This window comes from Fistularia commersonii, chromosome 14, assembly GCF_037954325.1.
Source record: "Fistularia commersonii isolate RoL2024-O1a breed Wild chromosome 14, RoL_Fcom_v1.0, whole genome shotgun sequence".
Taxonomy (NCBI): Eukaryota; Metazoa; Chordata; class Actinopteri; order Syngnathiformes; family Fistulariidae; genus Fistularia; species Fistularia commersonii.
The window spans coordinates 8,402,138-8,422,178 of record NC_141297.1 but is presented as its reverse complement, the minus strand read 5'-3'; the positions used below and the strand labels follow the sequence as shown (position 1 = coordinate 8,422,178).

The 20,041-nt window shown below is 42.4% G+C and overlaps 3 protein-coding genes across 5 annotated transcripts; all 3 read right to left on the bottom strand.

Annotated features, from left to right (window-relative positions):
* Positions 1-151: 151 nt before the first annotated feature.
* ccnt1 (cyclin T1) lies at positions 152-7,036 on the bottom strand. 2 transcript variants are annotated; one of them, XM_086159308.1, is made up of 9 exons: positions 6,860-7,036; positions 6,144-6,225; positions 5,920-6,048; positions 5,263-5,323; positions 4,564-4,626; positions 4,393-4,438; positions 4,043-4,206; positions 3,865-3,935; positions 152-3,686 (listed from the first exon to the last, which is right to left on the bottom strand). In XM_086159308.1, exons 1-9 carry the CDS (start codon positions 7,030-7,032, stop codon positions 2,403-2,405), a joined length of 2,073 nt encoding a protein of 690 aa, XP_086015434.1. In that variant the 5' UTR covers positions 7,033-7,036; the 3' UTR covers positions 152-2,402. The 2 variants fall into 2 exon arrangements, with proteins under 2 accessions (XP_086015434.1, XP_086015433.1); XM_086159307.1 differs by having other exon boundaries at positions 4,393-4,448; positions 4,565-4,626.
* Positions 7,037-9,260: 2,224 nt separating this feature from the next.
* Positions 9,261-15,364, bottom strand: sarnp (SAP domain containing ribonucleoprotein). Its single transcript, XM_086159860.1, has 11 exons — positions 15,292-15,364; positions 13,931-14,030; positions 13,522-13,565; positions 13,073-13,134; positions 12,491-12,542; positions 12,237-12,310; positions 11,543-11,580; positions 11,411-11,436; positions 11,249-11,317; positions 10,352-10,438; positions 9,261-10,244 (listed from the first exon to the last, which is right to left on the bottom strand). The coding sequence occupies exons 1-11, from the start codon at positions 15,322-15,324 to the stop codon at positions 10,203-10,205; spliced, it is 627 nt and encodes a 208-aa protein (XP_086015986.1). The 5' UTR covers positions 15,325-15,364; the 3' UTR covers positions 9,261-10,202.
* A 1,396-nt stretch (positions 15,365-16,760) lies between these two features.
* Positions 16,761-19,952, bottom strand: LOC147227172 (tubulin alpha-1A chain). 2 transcript variants are annotated; one of them, XM_086159859.1, is made up of 4 exons: positions 19,823-19,952; positions 18,269-18,491; positions 18,031-18,179; positions 16,761-17,922 (listed from the first exon to the last, which is right to left on the bottom strand). In XM_086159859.1, exons 1-4 carry the CDS (start codon positions 19,823-19,825, stop codon positions 16,942-16,944), a joined length of 1,356 nt encoding a protein of 451 aa, XP_086015985.1. In that variant the 5' UTR covers positions 19,826-19,952; the 3' UTR covers positions 16,761-16,941. The 2 variants fall into 2 exon arrangements, with proteins under 2 accessions (XP_086015985.1, XP_086015984.1); XM_086159858.1 differs by having other exon boundaries at positions 16,761-18,179.
* Positions 19,953-20,041: the final 89 nt, after the last annotated feature.

Sequence of the window (20,041 nt, the reverse complement as noted above, 5' to 3'; positions counted from 1 at the left end):
TCCGATTGGTCCAAACACATCGAATAATACTCTTTTCATTGGTCGAATCATTCCGCAAATCAAAAAGGCTCCAAACGGGTGAATGTCTACAACACCCACAATACTGCAGTTGCAAGGAAAGTTTATGAAAGCATGATGACATGAAGAGTTCTTTAAGAATTTATTGACTTTAATTGGGAATAAAGCAACCACATTATATAAAAAGAACAGTGTTCACATGTAATTGTGTAACTGAAAAACCCCAAAACATTTCATTTCCAGACCTGAGTGTCACTAAAAACACCAAGACATGAAAGACTTATTGAAACTATGTGATTTTGCATTGTTAGGTTGCATGAATAACTTCCATTATCTTTTCAGAAGTGGGTTTATTTTGAAATGTGTATCCATCTGCAAGACTTTCTCACAGCATAATGATAATACTAAAAACTGGAAGATTTGTCCAAGTAAGTTTTTAAAATGGCAATGATACCTCAGCTCTATTTCTAATTGTCTGAGCATTCAAAATTTAACCTGGTCAATTGCACTGTAGGAAAACCTACCAAGATAAATATTCAGTGCATTTACTTTTTCCATTCCAACCAAGAGTTGAATGAATAATGACTAGAACCTCTGGTGCCTGAGCAAAAAGCTGCACTTTCTGTGAGTTTCCCCATGTATCAAGGGAACTAAAAATATTTTCAGTTGTATGGCTGATTTGTTGTACTGCATTCCTGTGAACCGCCTGAAAGAAATGACTTGATAATAAAACAGAAAATAGAGCAGGTTAGGAGCAGTAATACTATACAATCAAAACCATATAAAGCTTAAAATGAGTCAAATGTACAGATGATACCAGATTCTCTTTCCAACAGATAGTTTTCCACAATTTTGCTCACGCACACACATTTTAAACATGAATTCAAATTAATTACAGTATTACACTTCATGCTCAAGATCCTGTCATGGAGATAGAGTCTAACCTGCTTGCTGTATACGGTTTGCACACCCGGGAAAACACATGCAAACATTTTTGAGGAAACCTGGGTTGATTATTAATAACGTTAAGCTGAAAACTCATCACATTAGTTGAAGATACAATGCATACTGACAACTTTAACATGATTCAAATCAAACCAGCGCATGACCACTGACATTTACACTTTGAAAAAAACCCTCAAGAGGGAAATGCATAAAAGAAAGATCCAAAATGACAGACATGTTGTCTTTGATTAGCATGTGATAATGTGTACAGTGAATACTTTCTCTTTATATTGTACTTGGTATGATCACCACAAAGATAGCACCTGCAATCGTGTGAATTTAAAATGGGCCTATTTTAAATGATGCCACCGCCAAAGTAAAAATGTGTATTCCAGTGGGCTGCCTATTTCAAATTTGCGTGTAGCTAGGATCACACAAAAGCGACCCGCCTGCCTGAGGAAACTGACATTGACGAATGACCTGAAAGGAAAATAACCCTAAAAAGTATATATATATTTTTTTTGTTTTTGAAATGGTAATTCCTTCATTGTGAACATACCAGTAAGATATGTCTCAACTATTTAAATCTACAACCCTTACATGTATCTCCTCTTATGAACATCATTCTTTAGTGTAATTACCAGAGAGCTGAAAATATTTTACAACCATTTAAAACAATGACTGCAACACTCAAAATCTAGAAACAAAATACAGGTTGCGATAATTTACATCTTGTTTTTTTTGGCCATTTTTGTAACAAAAATGTAAAAAATATTCCATGTTTTAAACATCGTACAATCTTTTTAATAAGCTCACCGCAAAATGCAAGAAACCAAAGAGGCATTACTGGGGCCGGGTTGAGGGTTGAACACCTAATTTTTCTTTTCTTTTTTTTTTTTTTAGGTTACGGCTATGAAAAAAAATAATCAAGGAGAAAAAGAACTTGAAGACAGCCTTGCAGATGCTTTGTCAGACTGATGCATCCCGACCACCCGTGGTAATAAAAAAAAAAAAGATGGGAATACATTTTAAAAGCAGTCAATTAATAAATAATGTACTACAAAAGGCTATAAAAAGACAATCAGTTAGATAACCTGATTGGTAGGTGATGTTTCCAAAAGGACTTCTTCAGTGTAGCTGATGGGAAACAGACCAGGCCCTGCCATCACATTTCATTTAAGAATAGCCAAAAATAGTATCTACACTTTCCTACTTACAATTTCTCACTTTTTGCAAGCGTTCCAAACCTATTATTGCCCCTCATTTGGTCAGTTTAAAAAAAAAAGTTAAAAAAAAACTCCTTTGTCCTACAGCACACTTTTCTGCTGTAATAGTGAAGCCTATAAAAAGTAAGAGTTTGTTTTAAAAAAAAAAAGTCATTTTACAATACTTAATGTAACAAGTTGTCAATAGTATCTACATGACACGTGAAGAGGAACTCATTTGGGTAATGGTGGCAGTGGGGGCGGTGGTTCTGACGGCAGTGGCGGGGGCCTGGGGTTGCCCACCCTGGAGCCACCGGTGTAACGGTAGTCCCCGTATTGGGATCTGTAGTCAAACATGGACGGCTGGGATGGCTGGACCCCCTGTGCGCTCAGCAGCGAGTTTAACATTTCAAAAGTGTCCTGGTACTCATTCGACTGGCCTCCACCTGTCGCGCCGTGTCCATTTGTGTCTGTCTTTTCCCCCTTGGAGTGCGAATAGCCCCCTTGGTGGTGGGGCAGGCCTAGGACAGGCAGGATGTCGGGACCGTGCCCCAACGTTGGCCCGGAAGAGGAAGACAGGGACGGTAGCTGGTAGGGGTTTCGGGAGGACTTGCTGACTTTAGAGGGAGGGTGAGACCCTGCTGTGGGATCTTGGGAGTGTGTCCTCTTTCGTGAGGCTGAGGATGACGAAGAACTCGTTCGGGAGGAGTCGCTGGGGACTTTTTTAGTGCTTCCTAATACTCCACTGGAACTGGACGAGTGTTTATGTGAAGAGGAAAGCGAGGCACTGCTAGAGGAGGAATAGTGGTGGTGGTGGTGATGGTGATTTGACCGTTCCCTGTGTTTGTCCCTGTTTTTTCCCTCCTCTCCCGAACTCCCCCTTTGCTTCTCAGGCACTCGTATTCTGACCTTTATATCCTGATCCTGCCCGCGGGCACCTCCACTGTGCCCGCTGCCTCCTCCGCCAGCTATGGGAAACCTCATTTTCAACGAGCTCCGATCATGCCGCTCCTTCTCCAGGGGGATTTTCAGAATGATGGGAGACGGGTTGGACATGTCAGAGGAGGAGCTGGACTGCTGGTGATGATGCTGTGGTTTCTCTTTTCTCTGCTGCTGGCCGATGAGCGCCTGGGCGGCATTGGCGTAGTCCCTCTTCACACTGGCTTCCATGTTCTCCAGCTTCCTTTTCTGGGCAGCGAGGACGTCGGCATTCTTGGCACGGTATTCACTTAGGGACACCTTCGCCGGCGTGTGGACCTCGTGGTTGGGTTGCTGCGGCGGCTGTTGTTGCTCAGAGCCCCCCTGACTTTTACCACTCCAGGTTTGGGCGCTGCCAGGCGTACTCCTTTCCCTGTCGCTCGTGGACGAGGAAGATGAAGCAGATGGAGGAGCCGAAAGACTCATCAGGCCAGCAACAGTGCTCTCTGATGAGGCCATTGAGATCATGCTCATCATGGTGTCTCTCTGGTCGCCCTCCTCCTGGACCTTTGGCTTGACCTTTGGTGTTTGACCTCCTGCCTGGAAGCCACGACAATGTTGAATAAGTCAAAGGAAAACGGGGTGGTGTGCAGGGTGTGCGGGCTGACCTTGAATTTACCTCTCCAACTGACCCGACCTGCTTTGTGATAACGTTCTTTGTTTGGCTCTGACACAACAGGGCAACAAAGGCAAAAAAGTAAAAAAAAAACATCCAAACCTTCCAATTGCGAATCCGCTTCAAACGACTGGGCGTTTTCTCCAGAATCTGCAGGAACTCATGTGTAAGTTCTGGGTAGAGAGTAGAAAGTCATCGGCAAAAGAAAATCTGGCCCTTTTTCATTCCTCGTGTCCGATTTTGCATACGGAACCAATCGAAGTTGAGTCATATGACGTACCGTCCAGCAGCTCCAGGGTTACAGTGGGATCAACATACTCCCACCAGTGTTTGCCGTCAGTAGACACGGGGATCTCCCAGTTGGACCATTTGCAGGCGAGATGGATGCACACACAGGCCACGACGGGTGGGCTGTACTGCAGGCAGAACGTGGTCAGGTGGAGACTACGTTGCAGCGTAAGGGCCAGGAACGCAAATAAACAAAAACACACAAGAAGTAGAAACAAAATAGAAAAATCAGTATATTGAGTTTGGTTCAAGAAATGCATTTAAAAAAAACTAACCACTGTGACGATTTAAAAAATTAAACATTTTGTATCTTATTTTTTTTCCTTCAAAGGGCAAATATACCTGTTGGTGGCCATAAAATAAGAAGTCTGGGCCAAGTCCTTGCTCGCTGGAACAACAATATAACAAAAAAACCTACTTAAAACCAGAAACATTTTGATGCTCAACTTTATAATAGGAGAGAGATAGCCACAGTGTTTTCCATGTAAAACACAAAACTCTTCAGATGCTCACCTCTGACCAGCTGGGTGCACTTGACAACATGAGTGTGCGGATGATCAATAGTGATTTCAAAAGCTGCAACAAAAGGGAGATGAGAAAATAAATGACAAGCTCACACTATTCACATGTGTTCCCACTCAGCAGTAAACAATTGGGAAAGTCCCTGAAAATCAGAAAAGGAGCCAAATGTTAACTAAAACCATTGGCTGGGGTCAAAGTAATTGGATTTTCCGTGTCTTCCCGAAATATCCTTGTAACTGTGAAGCATTCAAAAACGTTATCTGAAAAAGCAAACGAAACATTTTGCCTTCATCCCGACTTTCACCATTTCGAAGCAGTTGAACTTTGTTTAAACATTATAAAGCTGATGCATTTTTCTTCATAGTTCAACACATGAGAAGGAATACGCAGACTGATGCAATGTGAAATGTAATCCATGACGATTCGTCGAAACACCACACTCCTAACAGCAGATGGGTTGAATCATGTCGGGGGAAAAAAAGAAAATGCAGAAATTTAAGGATTTAACGAAAGCAAAAGTGGTAAGAAAAAGCAGGTGTGAGTATGAAACGTGGTTGCCTCTTTGCAGTGCCGCTTATTGCACGTGGAATTTCTGTGGAAATTAAATCAAACAAGTTAGCACAGTTTCTCAGGATCACGTGACTTTTGGGGGGGGAAATCAAGGGACCCGGTTCTTCCTTCCCAACTTACCCAAGGTCTGGAGTATTATGCTCTCAAGAATGACCAGGTCTTGGGCTTGTTGCAGGTAGGCCTGAAGTTGAGAGGACAGGCACGTTACTCACTGGGAGGCCTTTGTCCGTTGTGAAACAAGAGCAACTGAACAAGTTAAACATTTGGCCACCAGATCTGGAATCAAGTCTTGCTCTTACTTGATTATGTGCAACTAAAAGATCATAGACCTTAAAGACACTCAGCAAGAGCAAATGCCCCTTGTTTTACAACTACTACACATCAAGCAGCCCGGATAAACAGACAGCTACACTGACACCGGGACGCGTTACCACTTTTGTTCCCAACCCATGCTAAAAGCAGTCTGAGTTGAGCAGATGAGATTCAATTCAAAACAAACCCCTCAAGAACCATTTAGATCTTAGTCAAAGCAGGAAAAAAAAACACAATGACTTTCTTAGTTGTGTTCAAGAGTAACTCCAAAAAACAGGATCTGTAGCAGTGAGCCAATAATAAAAATCTAAGAAAAAGTAAACTGTCATGCAGAGAATAGAGAAAAAGAAACGGTTGCGGCTTAACGGGCGGTTTACAAATGTCTACAGCCAAAAGATTTGCTGCAGATTTTGTAGCAATCAAGATCAACGTGGAGGTTATCCACACAAGGGCTGGGAAACTTACATCACTGCGCACATCTGGCGAAGGCTCCTGAGGATTTAGACAGGCGTGGGCCACCTTGATCACATGTTCCAACTTTCGGGGTTGCTCCTCAACCTTTGCGGCAAGGAAGAGAGCAGCAGGAGCGATGACCTGATAACAGTAAAAGCAAAAGTTATTGTGTACCGATGATCGATTTGAGTGGACATCTGGAAGAAATGTTATCTCTGTCAAAAAATGTTACTCACGTTTCTGTGAAATCTGGTGAAGGACTGTACCATGTAAAATCGATGCATGTACACAATGGCTGTATTGATTGTAAGCTGGGATCTAACACCAGGTTATAAAGGAAAACACTAAACAACGTTCGGAGCAATAGAGTAGATACAAAGGTTAAGTGAGCTCATATACTTGTATTATAATCGTAATAAAAATGCACGTAGGAAAGCACAAATCTTGGAAACAGGCTTATGTTACTGGGGTAAACAAAGTTTGCCATGGCAGTATCAGCATGAGTTTCGCCGGAAGCGGTAACATTTGAACAACACAAAGCCGTCCTAGTCCAACATAAACGCACAGAATGCGAACAAGAAAGGTACAAAACCACAAAAGTTTCTTAAACCAAACAAGTGCCTCAGCTGAGTTTCATCTATAAAACCGTGTGACATTATAAGCTGTAAGGCTAATGCTAACGATCTGAAGGCCCGCCGACCACAGAGGCCTTCCCGGCCCCGGTTTAGCCGACTACGTCGCGGTCGACGACCTATTATGAACACAAAGCCTCGCAAAGCTCCGAATGAAATGATTCGGAGATATAACAGAAAACGAAAGGTCATCGAAAGGAACAAAAAAACGAGCAACAACAACGCTCGCCGCCGAGCCGGCTTCACGAGAGGCTAAACTTCGATTGATAACAAGCTAATGTTGCTACATGAGACGCCAAACGTCCCCCGACAAAAGATACACATTGAGCCGCTGTCCCATGTCCTGGAGCAGGTTCGCCGCCTGTTGCCTGTAGGACAACTCCTTGTCGGGATCAAGTCCAGCTCGCCGAGATGGGTTGTTGTCGATCTGTTGTCGTGTGTAGCACCATTTGTTATTACAGCTTGCAGGGAGAGAACGAAACGAAGCCGCCATCACTGAGAAGGGGGATAGTTTAAAATTCCTGCGCGTCACAGGAACCTACGTCACAGCAAGGAGCTACGTCACGGAAGTTCCCTCTCTCACCAGCAGGTGGCAGCAAAAACTCGTTTACGTCATCACTTGCTCTTGTATGAATTTTCCCAAAACACCTGATATGATGGCCTGTCTCTGCATAAACAAGTCAATAAAATTATCATGGTTATTTGACAAGTGATGTTCCAATTCATTTGTGATTATCATTATACATAGAAAATGCATTTCAAGCTCGACTCTCAATTTTGCAGACGTTATATCAATAATGTTATTATTACACCTTCTCCTTGCCAATCACAGGAGGTCATTCAGGAGTGGACCGATTCTATCGAGGTGCGTTACCAAATGTCACTGTTATCTGAAATAAGTCTAGAAACAAATCAGAGAAATCCTGGCGTGCAGTACAGTACACCAGTAGAAAAGGGAGAGACTTCAGCATCCTGACGGCCTGGTGTATGAAGCTGTTGGTGGGTCTGGTGGTGCAGGAACAGACGCTCCCTTTCCTCTTCCCAGAGGGCAGAAGGCTTAACAGATCTTGCAGGGAGGGGAAAAGGAGCACCGATGATTTTTCTGGCTGTATTCACTATGCGGTCATGATGGGTGGTGAGGCACTTGCCCACTTCAGTTTGTGCAGGAAGTAGAGCCATTGCTGGGCTTTCTTAACCAGTGATGTAGTGTTGTTGGTCCAGGAGAAGTCCTCACTGATATGCACCCCAAGGAATTTTGTACTGTTCACTCTCTCCACCATTGATGGTCAGTGGCAGGTGTTGGGAGGGACAACAATCTCCTTTGTCTACCTCTGACCTGTAGTGTGTCTGGTTCGCCCTCAGTGATGAGATCCACCAGAGTTGTGCTGTCCACAAACTTAACAATGTGGTTGGCGCTGTAGACCGTTGTGCAGTTGTGGGGGAAGAACTGATTATGCAGCCTTGTGGAGCTCCTGTACTCGAGGTGTTGTTGCCGACAAGTACCGCTTGTGGTCTCTGGCTTAGGGAGTCTAGCAGGCAGCTTGTCCAGTTTGCAGATGAGGTATAATGGAGTTGAATGCTCAACTGATGTCCATGAACAGCATTCGCAAGTCTTTTTTGTCCAGGTAAGTGAGGGCCGGGGAGGGTAGATCAGATCGCATCATCTGTGGAATGTCTGGCTCGGTACACAAACTGGAAGAAGTCCAAGGTGGATTTGCTGTTTTAGCCGTTCAAAGCACTTTATGATGATGGATGGCAGCAGTCGTTGAAGCAGGGTTGAGATGATTTCTTTGGAGCCAGTATGATGGTGGCAGCTTTGAAACATGATGGGACAATGGCTTGCTCCAACAAGGTGTTAAAGATGTCTGTGAAGACATCCTTTCACTCTTTGCAGTCTATTCAGTCCTTGACCAAGGATATTGTCTGGGCCCTACTGCTTTGCATGGGTTTATGTCTGTGAGTGCCTTATTTCATCGTATTCTGCTCTTGTAACTTCTTTACCTCAAAACCTGGCAGTTTTTATTTGATCTTTATCTCTGTTCATCTCATCTAATTTCTTTCTGTATTGGGTACCTTGGATCACATGAATTTCCTCCAGGATTAATAAAGTATTTCGGCTTGAACATTTTCAGAAAATAAATAAAAGTGTCTTTCTTTGGAAAGCATGGGAGCCAATAAAGCATTGACTACATTTTTGAAAAGGTGGCACGCTAAAAAAGTTTAAGTACAAAAAAGGCCCACAAAAAGCCCTTTCGAGTACAAAAAAAGCAGCTCAGCTTAAACTTACGGGCACGACTTTGCCTAAAACTGCTTTGTTTCCCATTTGCGACTTTTGATTAATGTGATCTTTTTGGGGCTAATGAAGCATACTGGTTTTGACCCGCCTGGAAGGCAGATCACCTGTAAATACTGTAAACAAGCGAAACCAATGCTTTGCTTTATTTATGGCCCAGAAAAAATGCTGAAGTATTATCTTTGGATGCAGGAGAAGACACTTTTTGATCTTGAACAGCACATTATTGCTTTTCTTGTAGCACACATTCAGTGTGCAGCTTTTGTTTCAATCGACAACAGGATGGCACAGCTTTACAGGGTTTGTCATTTCTGGTCCTGCAGGATTTATGACCATTGATTTTTGCAAAAAACTGTTTGTTTTTTTTAAATCTACATTAATGCACATCAGGAAGCACCCATGGAGACAAACGCTTCAAAGCTTATATCAAAAATTGACAGTCAATTTATTTTAAAAAAATGGACAAAGGTGAAGTACAGAACCAATTAAAAGGAGAAAACAGTAGCTCACCGGAAAAAACAAGAACAGTTGGATACAAAAAATGAACACTGGCGAGACACAACATTACAATGAAAACTTTGAAAGTTAACATCTCTACCTCCATGAGTTGATAAGAATTCCTTCCGCTATCCACATATTCCAGACCTACTTGTATTTTCTGTTTACCGTCTTTAACATATTACACATTCTTCAGTTCCCCGGCCCAAATCGGTAATTTTCCTTGTGATTATATTGGTAGAAGATGTTTGCCAGTGTCCATATAGCTGCTGCAGTAGTTTCTTTTCTCATTTGCTTGACAAGTGTTTTATCAGAGCAGTGGACAGTCTGTTTTTAAGTATGAACGCCAAACAAAAAAAAAACATCAACCAATAAATTTCATTTAAAGTGGGTTTAGCAACTTCGCAGCTTGTTTGCTGGAAAAAAACAACATCCTGCACCTTAATTAACTGGTACTCCAGCTTAATAGCAGTTGATGGAGAAGTAAACCACACTGCCTTCAGTTACCTTTAAGAGATGGATTCTGTACAATTACCAGGAAGGGGGAAAAAAGGATTGGTTACATGTTCCATACACGGGTGACTAACTGTTATGTGAAATGCAAAAAAAAGAAAAAGATTTTTCTGAAAACCATTGGCTGACAAAAAGATTCAGAAATCTTTTGATTTTAATATGTCCAAAGGTTTTTGGTTCAGGATCTTTTTTTTAACCACATCATTCTAAATGCTCTAACTCAACTGCATCTTTGTATTAAAGTATCTTCTCGATTAACGGGACTCATATTAATCACAATTACAATTAATCCCCTTTTGTGATCACTGGTGGAAAACACTACCAAAGTGGGAAGAAAAAAAAAACTATGAAAATATTATTTACACTATCCCAAATCTTTCAGCACGCTTCATTTTCTTTGCCTGTAAGAGGAAAAAAAACAAACATAAATGCACAGCCTGTTCAAAAATTCAAAAACAGAGCAAACCACTACTGTCAGCTGAGTTGAAACAACAGAAAAAGGAAGCACCTCTACATCGGCCGCACCAGCTGTTCCTCCACTTGTCAAGATCCCAAACCGCTCCTTTCTTTTTTTCAGCTTTTCATCCTCCTCCATCTGGAAAACATGACAGAATTGCTTTAAAAAAACACCCCAGAGCCAAAGGACTATTAAAAAGAGTTTAATGGGAATATTTCAAACGACTGCGTGTGCTGAATTCAGACACGAGTGTCATCTGAGGACTCTGACAAGGGAAGGAAAGAAGCTCAATTATTAAGTGAAATTTTCAGAGTGCGACTGATGAAAGCAGTTCTGGGTGTGAGACTGTGAAAAGCAAAAGAATTATGGGAAAATATATGAATTAGTTTTTTCAGCAACCAAATCATCCTTCACCCTCTTCTGATACTATTACAGTGGAAACCCCAACGACTCCAACAATTAAAGATACGTATTGATATTTTCAATAATTGTTATTTTAATCATATGAAGCCAACTAATCAAAAGAGGAAGGATAGGAGTTTTAGTCGTTTTAACTACCCTCAATCATAGCCAATATTAATAGGTAGCTTAGATTTTTTTATGAAAATGGGTTATACACAGCATACATTTTTCCTTCTTAATTTGTTTGACATAAATTAACCTACACTACAAATAGGAGAAAGGGATTACCGAAACCCCAACCCCCAAATGTATATTCTGACACATTTTTGCTATTGACAATTCAAATACTGTGAGATCACTGCAAAAACAAAGGTCAACATTTTCACAATCCATGTCTAAGTTTACTCATCACATTTTACAGATTAGAAATGAGAGGATCAAAATTGAGGGGCTCGACCGGCAATTACTTTTTTACGTGGATGCTGTGAATGTGAGGTTTGCATTTGTTGCCAAGATGACGGAAAAAAGGAAAGCTTAGTAATTTACCTTTTGTGAAATTGATGAAACGTTCATGCCGAATCTCTCTGCTCTCTTCTTCAGCTGGTCCACATTCACCTTCAGCAGACATAGAGATGAGATTAGATTGGAAACCACCTCCTATTTGTGATCGAATAACTCACATTGCCAAAGCTTTTCAGCTTCACTTACCGATGTTTTGCTGTTCGCAACAAGACCTGCAGGGGAGACAGCAGGATTAGGAGGTGTGTTAAACAGCAAGTAATGCAACTGATGGGGAACATATAGGGTGCACTTATGAGTGGATGGCGTGGGGTTACTGACCTGGAGATGGACTTGAAGTATCAACAGGTAAACCAAACCTGTCCATGAGAAAATTGTCAGAAATGACGATGACATTAATTGTGATACCCCTTGCATTTAGTCCAAATTGAATATCAGGTCTTTTGCAGATGCCCGTATCACAAGTGATGTTTGTGAAGGAGGATATTTTGTATGCTAAAATTGGATCAGTTTATTGGATCTGCATTCCTGTGAAGCACCCGTCCAGACACCAGTGATATTCAGGGGTTGAATCATACAGATAGCAGACAACAGTACCAATTTGTTACTAAGGGTCAGATTGTCATGAACATGAGTCTTCCAGGCATTCAAATGTAAACTATATACAAAATGCACCATTTTAATTTGTTCTGACTGACATTTTGCTCATTATCAGTCAATCTGCATTTCAACCAAATTTCTATTTGCAATTCACATGTAACGCCTGTCAGGCAGATTTTTATTTCTGATTCAGCTCTAATGTTTACACTAAATATTTAGCAATAGGGCAAATTGCGCTTTGAAGGAGATGGTACCGCAGGACATATATACAGAACTTATTCTTCCCAAATCAACAGATTACACTTGAACTTAAGTGACACACATCTTAAAAAACAGAGTAAGGGGAGTGCAGAAAAAGCAAATTCACACAGTCATAAGAAAATGTGGCAAGGTTATGTTTTGGATGAAATCTTACCTTGCTGCGCGCATGGCCTTCTTCCCCTCAGCGGATGGTGGCAAGTTGAACCGCTCAGCTCGTTTCTGCAGCATCTACTCAGTAAGAGATTAAAAAAACAATTTGAGATTTAAATTCTCAACATACATGCTGAGTAAAAAACTTTCATCGAGTGATTTTTTTTTAACAGAGGGGGGTGAAAATCAAATGCTGTGCTTATGTAGAATTATACACATCCTCTCAAATCACATGGGATTAAATCATGAAATGCGTACTTCACTGGCAGACGACGGAGGAGTAATTTTCACCAACTTCTTTTCAGGAACTCTGACAGGAAAACACAAATACACATATTAATATAAACACAAATACCAAAAGAGTCCAAAACAACATTGATAGAAATTGAAAGTAAACTCCAAGGTCAGATCAGTGCCAGATCGCACCATCTGTCACTGTTTGAGCCAAGGAAGACACCGATGTGGAAAGGAAATCATTAAAACCAAGACTGGAATTTGTCACAGTGCACATTGACAAGACACAAAGGTTATGGCAGAACATCCTTTTGACTGATGAGACAAAACTGGAGCTTTTTGGCAAGGCAAGAAAGGTACACGGTCCCTTCTGTGAAACATTGAGGGCTCTGTTATGTTGAAGCTGCTTTTCACAAGGCGTCTTGAATCTGTGCAGGGTACAATGAATTTCAAGACCATCAAGGCAATCTAGAGTGAAATGAGCTGCCTTGTGTCAAATTTTTGGTTTGTTGACAGGGGGTACCAAAATGTTGTCTATATATCTGCAGTACTGTGGTCTGTGTATTGTTACTGGAATTTCATGAAGAAGGTAAAAGAAATACTTACAGCTCAACTTCAGCTGATTCAGAATCTTTTACTTTGCTGACGCTTTCAACTTTGGGAAAATCCTACAATGAAAAAGGAAACTTTTGTTAACTATATAAAATGTATTGCTGCAAGACTATTGAGGATTGTTTCCTTATATCTACATTCAAACACAGATGCTTAGTTTGAAAAAAAGAAAAAGGGTGGTCCGGGCATCTTTGTTTAAGACAATTCTAAACCTAATTTAATAAGTATGAGGACAATCAGAAAAGCAAATTTATGTAATGATCTTCAAATACATGGGAAATTTCTAGGAGTAAATGAGTGGTCATGTTTAATCCACTGCAAGAAAATTACCATAACAAAATGGCACTAAATGCTTACAGTTAGAGAAATTTAATTATTTTTTCAGGTCCTTTGAAGAGAGAAAAAACAAACAGGTTTGACCACAAGACTGACAGTGACTCTACCTCTGTGTCTTCAGCCAGTACATCATCCACATCAACATCTTCCTCTGTTGTATGGACGACACAGAATGGGAATTTACCAACATGGAAGGATCAGACAGAGGTGCAGGGTCAGGTTTATAAGACAATATTTCATTTCAAAATGGAAAATGCAAAATTTTAAAATCAACCTTGTCCCAGACTCATTATGACTAGGCAAAAACACTTGATATCTGAAATGTTAAAAATGACTTAAAACACAATCATATTCATGTCTGGCAACCTTTGCAAGAATAATTTGGTAGTTAAAGAAACAGGAAGTGGATAAATTATTATTGGTGTTCTAGCTACAGGACCTTAGGAATCTTCATGGGTATGCTACTCATTGTTTACATTTCTTATGCTCTGTAAAAAAGGAGCATTGAGGCCTCACCGTGTTCCTCGAGATAGGCCTGTAGTCGAGCGATGAGCTCCCCCTTGTTTCCCTTGGTGTCAAGACCTCGGGCCTCACATTCTTGCCTCAGCTCAGCGAGCTATGGGAAACACCCAAACCAACAAATTCAAAGGCAAATCAAATTTTTTGGACTGAACTTCTTTGACTAGGACGTCAACTTTTTGACTGGGTGGCTGTGTCATTGCTTCTGTTTACACAGAGTTAGGGTCAATGATTTTCAACGTTTACTTTAAGATAGGGGAAGCGTTTCAGGTCTGCTTTCAGGTCAAGAGAATACCATTAAAAAATATCTGCTGGAACACACATATGAAGGCCACCGAATATTTAGGAAAATACAAAAGTGCTGCTATGTGATACCCAATCTGTATCCGAACGACAAGCAGCTGCAATACATGCATACAATTTTAGAAGTATAGGGGAAAACATGACTGATGTTAAAGGTGACTTTCTCATGTCACAAGACTATCTCCAGTTCTGACCTCTGGACAGAAAGCGGCATTGAGATTTGGATATACATTTTTCCATTTGTGTATTTGTTTTAATATGCCATTCCTATAGGTCTCAACATCACACTGCAAATATTGACTTTGCTGCACAAGTAAATTTGAGGGGGAAGTACATTACGATGTGCTAATGTCTAAGACCTACATCCAAATAACTGTCTTCTTTTTTCTGTCTGTATACATCACTTTTAGGAGTTGTAGCTAGCATACGTTTCACCTCACCTATCATGTAAATGTTTACACACACGTCCATGTATGTGTATATATATATGTGTGTGTGTGAGAGAGAGAGAGAGAGAGAGAGACAGGGAGAAATTGCGGTAATCGCTGTTTCTGGTTATTATTTTTTGATGATTTTAATCTAAGGACGGCTTTTAAGGGAAACCCTAAACGACACACTACCTTTATTTGCTTTTCAAGGATGTGCGCAGTTTTCCTGGAATGCTTTGCTAGCCCGTCCCACCGGACCGACGGAGGTCAAACGCACTTTATCTCCACTGAACCGGAAGACGCGGTTCCGCGAACCCGCGACAAATTAACGGAGTTTAACAGTTAATCCCATGCGTTAAAATAACATAAATACCAGTTATCTATCTTAAAGTGTCGATGAAATGTAGCCGGACGCGGTAGCAGACCGTTGGGTTAGCCGAGTGGTTCAAAGAAAAACTCGAGCACGCGCCGGCGCTCGAGGTTCCCCTCCAGCGAGAGAGTTTTCGTTGATTCACCGCGGCCGGCGCCGCTTCGTGCTAAACTAGCAATTACTACAACACGTTTCGTTGCAACACACGCACCGGGTGAGAGAAAAAAACATAAAACAAATAAAGAAAGAACCCCAACCTTCAGCTTCTGCAGCTCTATCACTTCGGCCATCTCTCCTTGTGGATGTGATATTTCCTCCAATCAAACGCGGGCTGCTCTCCTTCTGCTTACTCACTCCTCTAACGGAGATGCCCGCAGCGCCCCCAACTGGTCGGATGTTCGAACTGCACCTATTGTGCCTTTCCTCGGTCCCCAAGCAATGTGTTTTGGAAGTGTAGTTTCTTACCAACATCTTTAATTGCAGTGTTTACTCTGGAGTCGATTGACCAGATCTCTTAAAGAAGGTTAAACATACAGTATGCCATTGAAAATCTTCAGCGACACTAACTTAAGAAAATATGTAATATATATAATTTGCCGATTGCAGTATAGCATGGCAGAACACCGGCCCTCTTATGATTTGGGCTGTTGTCTACTGAATAGATTGCACAACCCCCTTTTGTGACATCTTTCTGCTCCGAGTTGTAATCTCTTTAGCAGACCAGTCTTCAAATCTACATTTTGCATGCAGTTGTCTATAAGCTTTCGAGTGGTAGATTTTAAGAGTAGCATCCTTTCATGACAATGTCCCCCCTCTCCCCCCACCGAGGTCCACTCTATTCTGTTTTTAAGGAGCCCTGTGACCTGGGATTACAGCTGGGACACCAGATTATCTGGGTTAAATGAATTGCAATGTGATGTCTCTTTAAAAGGCCAAATCCAGACTCTCCACAGTGCAACTTCAATATATCTGTTGATTATATACATATGTACATACAATATGAAACACACTAGGAGAGCAGGTGAAAAATGCTATCCTAAAATGGTGATTGTGTAGCAAGAGGATTAGACATCTGGTTCATATAAATGCATTTAGAGATTATGGATGCTAAAATATACCGAAACACAAGGGAGTTTTGAATCAGTCCATGTCAGACAATTGTAAAATTTACGTGATGAAGAAATGTAAAATCTGAGAATCTTGCATCAAAAACAAATTCAAACATTCTAAAAATGTAAATTATTGGCTGGTTTTGAAAATACACAATTACAAAAATTATTTTGGGGCATTTTACGTACATTTTATGTATTTTTTTTTTAATGTTGGCCTGCATCACAACTATCTACGTTATCAACATTTCTCGACTGATGGTAAAAACAGTTTAGTGTGCTTCACATGGCAGGGAATTATTAAAAATGGGACATTGGCCCATCTGAGGTGAGGTTTTAAACAGCTGTTAAGTGCACACTACAGACTGGTGAGTCAGTCTAAACAATTCTAGCTTTTGATATATCCTGTGGTTATATTAAATGACATAGTTCTAATTTGACAATTTATCTAATGTCCTTATTGGAGCAAACACCCCATCATGTAATATTCTCAACTGTATAATAAATTGCGACCAAGATGTTAGCAGAGAAAAACATTTCACTTTAGAATAACACTATTCAGGACTAATGATCAGACATAAATTTATGTAGGACACAATAAATACAGGACAAAAATATTCACATCACAGGAGTTTATTAGGAACAAATAAAACTTGACACTTTCAGCCGAAACGTGACAAAGATATATTTCAGTTTGGAACGTATTTCGGAAGTTATTGGAATGAACCGTTTCAAGTTATGTGGTGGGTGAGAAATCCATAGCTTGCTCTCTGTAATGATTTGGTAAACTAGTGCCTTTTAATACTCCTCTCCTTCTTCCTCTCCCTCACCCTCAACCGAGTCGACACCAACCTCTTCGTAATCCTTCTCCAGAGCAGCCATGTCCTCTCTGGCCTCGGAGAACTCTCCCTCCTCCATTCCCTCACCGACGTACCAGTGAACGAATGCACGCTTGGCGTACATCAGGTCAAACTTGTGGTCCAGACGAGCCCAGGCCTCTGCGATAGCAGTGGTGTTGCTCAACATGCACACGGCCCTCTGGACCTTGGCCAGGTCTCCGCCGGGGACCACAGTGGGAGGCTGGTAGTTGATGCCTACCTTGAAACCAGTGGGACACCAGTCCACAAACTGGATGGTGCGCTTGGTTTTGATGGTGGCGATGGCAGCGTTGACATCTTTGGGCACCACGTCACCACGGTACAGAAGGCAGCAGGCCATGTACTTGCCGTGGCGGGGGTCGCATTTCACCATCTGATTGGCCGGCTCGAAGCAGGCGTTAGTGATCTCTGCAACTGAGAGCTGCTCGTGGTAGGCCTTCTCAGCAGAGATGACGGGGGCATAAGTGGCCAGAGGGAAGTGGATACGGGGATAGGGCACCAAGTTGGTCTGGAACTCTGTCAGATCCACATTGAGGGCGCCGTCGAAACGGAGGGAGGCAGTGATGGAGGACACGATCTGACCGATCAGCCTATTCAGATTAGTGTAAGTGGGACGCTCAATGTCAAGATTCCTACGGCAGATGTCATAGATGGCCTCATTGTCCACCATGAAGGCACAGTCGGAGTGCTCCAGGGTGGTGTGGGTGGTCAGGATGGAGTTGTAGGGCTCCACCACCGCGGTGGACACCTGGGGAGCCGGGTAGATGGAGAACTCCAGCTTGGACTTCTTGCCGTAGTCGACGGACAGACGCTCCATCAGCAGGGAGGTGAAACCGGAGCCGGTGCCGCCTCCGAAGCTGTGGAAGACCAGGAAACCCTGGAGGCCCGTGCACTGGTCGGCCTGAGGACGGAGACAAGATGCCGTCGGAGTGAAGAGGACTCCAAATGTGACAAGATAGAAAAAAAAACTCAAAGTCATTATGAAATAGCTACACATTAAATTACCCACCAGTTTGCGAATCCTATCCAGCACCAGGTCGATGATCTCTTTGCCAATGGTGTAGTGTCCGCGGGCGTAGTTGTTGGCAGCATCCTCTTTGCCGGTGATGAGCTGTTCAGGGTGGAAGAGCTGGCGGTAGGTTCCTGTACGGACCTCATCTGAATAGAAAAGAGAATCAGATTGTTGGGTTTTTTCCACTGTTACCGATTTTTCGTCAGCGGGTTCAAGTCAAGGTGAAGACACACACCGATCACAGTGGGCTCCAGGTCCACAAAGACAGCCCTGGGGACGTGCTTTCCAGCTCCGGTCTCACTGAAGAAGGTGTTGAAGGAATCGTCTCCTCCTCCAATTGTCTTGTCGCTGGGCATCTGCCCGTCCGGCTGGATGCCGTGCTCCAGACAGTAGAGCTCCCAGCAGGCATTGCCGATCTGGACACCAGCCTGGCCGACGTGGATGGAGATGCACTCACGCTGTGGAGAAACAAAGGAGTGGTTACTAAGCAACATCTTACTAGAATCACAGAGAACCAACATTTTTTGTAGCAATAAAGAGTGTCTGGTTTGCTTTAGCAGCTTCGACTTTAACTGGCTTACAAATATTACCTTGTTTCTATGCAACAGGTCTTCTGCAGTTCCATTTGTTTAGAGTCTTTTCATGAAATTGCCTATTTATCACCGTTAAAACTCCTCTAGAAGCAGGCAAATCTCTGCTTTTAGCTTTGGCAAACTAATTTTCTCTTCCTTCTTCTCTGGTATGCTGACGGCTAGGGGTTCAGGCCATACTTTGGGGTTTGAGCATCGTATTTCACGCAGGACCTCTAAAGGCTGCCGGGGTCTCTGAATGCCACACATTCTCGCGATGTTTTGGGGTCTAGCCGAGAATCTCGCCGTTGGGAGGCTGATTGTCGCCGCATCTCTATGACAACAAGCGACTGACGCAGAAGTTTCTAGACGGACGACCGGGGGCTTGCGCAGCATGACGTCACTCGTCGTGTGTGTGTGTGTGTGTGTGTGTGTGTGTGTGTGTGTGTGTGGGTCATCCAAGTCCGACTCGGAGATTATAATCCGGGTCCTCGCTGTGTGATTCCGTTATTTACCAGCCAGATGGCGGATGACCCCATTTTTACTGATCCAATACACCAAAAAGAGTCCGCGTGTAACGGCCGTCGGATAATTCAATCAGATCAGAACCTGCCAATCAAAGAGCTTTTTAATATTAACTGCAGCCGGCGCCATGATGGTGCGTTTAATGCCCTTTTTATACCCTCGGCGAGTATGAGATTTGATGGGTGTGTTGCATTCAGGGCGGGGAGAAGGGGGCAACCCCTGCGCATCCTCCTTCCAGACATTCAATAAACGTTACCGGACAGATCCGTGACTGTCACGAGGGACGACCGGGGCTTAGTCACGGCTGGGAGAGAATCTAAAATACCGCATAATCGGTTATTGGACAACGGCCGACATTTTTCTGTCCGTTTCGCACCCCTTTGAAAAGCTCTTTTGTTGGGCTGGCCCGCCACAGAACGGGCTGGCCGCAGCCGTATCATCACAAAACCCCACAATTTGCCACTTTTAATTTAAAAAAAAAAATCTGTTTTTAAAAAAAAAAAAAAACAATATTAGTAGTGTTTCATCATTTTCTTTGTCGTCTCATCAATTTCCCCATTAACATTTCTTCACATCAGTATCACCATCACCATCACCATCATCACCAAACCAACTCCCATCCTCAAAACCGACGGGAACATGTAGGTCTATAATCCCTATATGACTACGTATCAAAGTTTATAAAAAATTCTTACCATTTTGCTGTGTTTTAGTCAAGCTAGAGGGTTAAAGAGGCTCCTGATGAAATCTTACAATTCGACAGTTATGGGGTCGATGTAAGAGATAATGGCGCGCACGCAGTGGTACGGTGGTATTTATCCCCACGCAACCCGGGCACCGGTACCCGCTGCGCCGCTATTGGGCAAGCTTCTCGTCACGTGACGTTTCAAAACTCTTTCCGGGTTCCGATTGGA

What these genes read in the sequence shown, in the direction of transcription:
- ccnt1 (XM_086159307.1), bottom strand. Translation starts at nt 7,032, where the DNA reads ATGGCGGCTTCGTTTCGTTCTCTCCCTGCAAGCTGTAATAACAAATGG. An exon ending in ATGGGACAGCGGCTCAATGT is followed by an intron (nt 6,226 to 6,859) that starts GTATCTTTTGTC and finishes ACCTGGTGTTAG; the next exon opens with ATCCCAGCTTACAATCAATA. An exon ending in CGCCAGATGTGCGCAGTGAT is followed by an intron (nt 5,324 to 5,919) that starts GTAAGTTTCCCA and finishes TCTCAACTTCAG; the next exon opens with GCCTACCTGCAACAAGCCCA.
- sarnp (XM_086159860.1), bottom strand. Translation starts at nt 15,324, where the DNA reads ATGGCCGAAGTGATAGAGCTGCAGAAGCTGAAG. An exon ending in GGCCTATCTCGAGGAACACG is followed by an intron (nt 13,566 to 13,930) that starts GTGAGGCCTCAA and finishes TCCATACAACAG; the next exon opens with AGGAAGATGTTGATGTGGAT. An exon ending in AAGGCCATGCGCGCAGCAAG is followed by an intron (nt 11,581 to 12,236) that starts GTAAGATTTCAT and finishes TCTCATGGACAG; the next exon opens with GTTTGGTTTACCTGTTGATA.
- LOC147227172 (XM_086159858.1), bottom strand. An exon ending in CCTGGAGCCCACTGTGATCG is followed by an intron (nt 18,180 to 18,268) that starts GTGTGTGTCTTC and finishes TTTTCTATTCAG; the next exon opens with ATGAGGTCCGTACAGGAACC.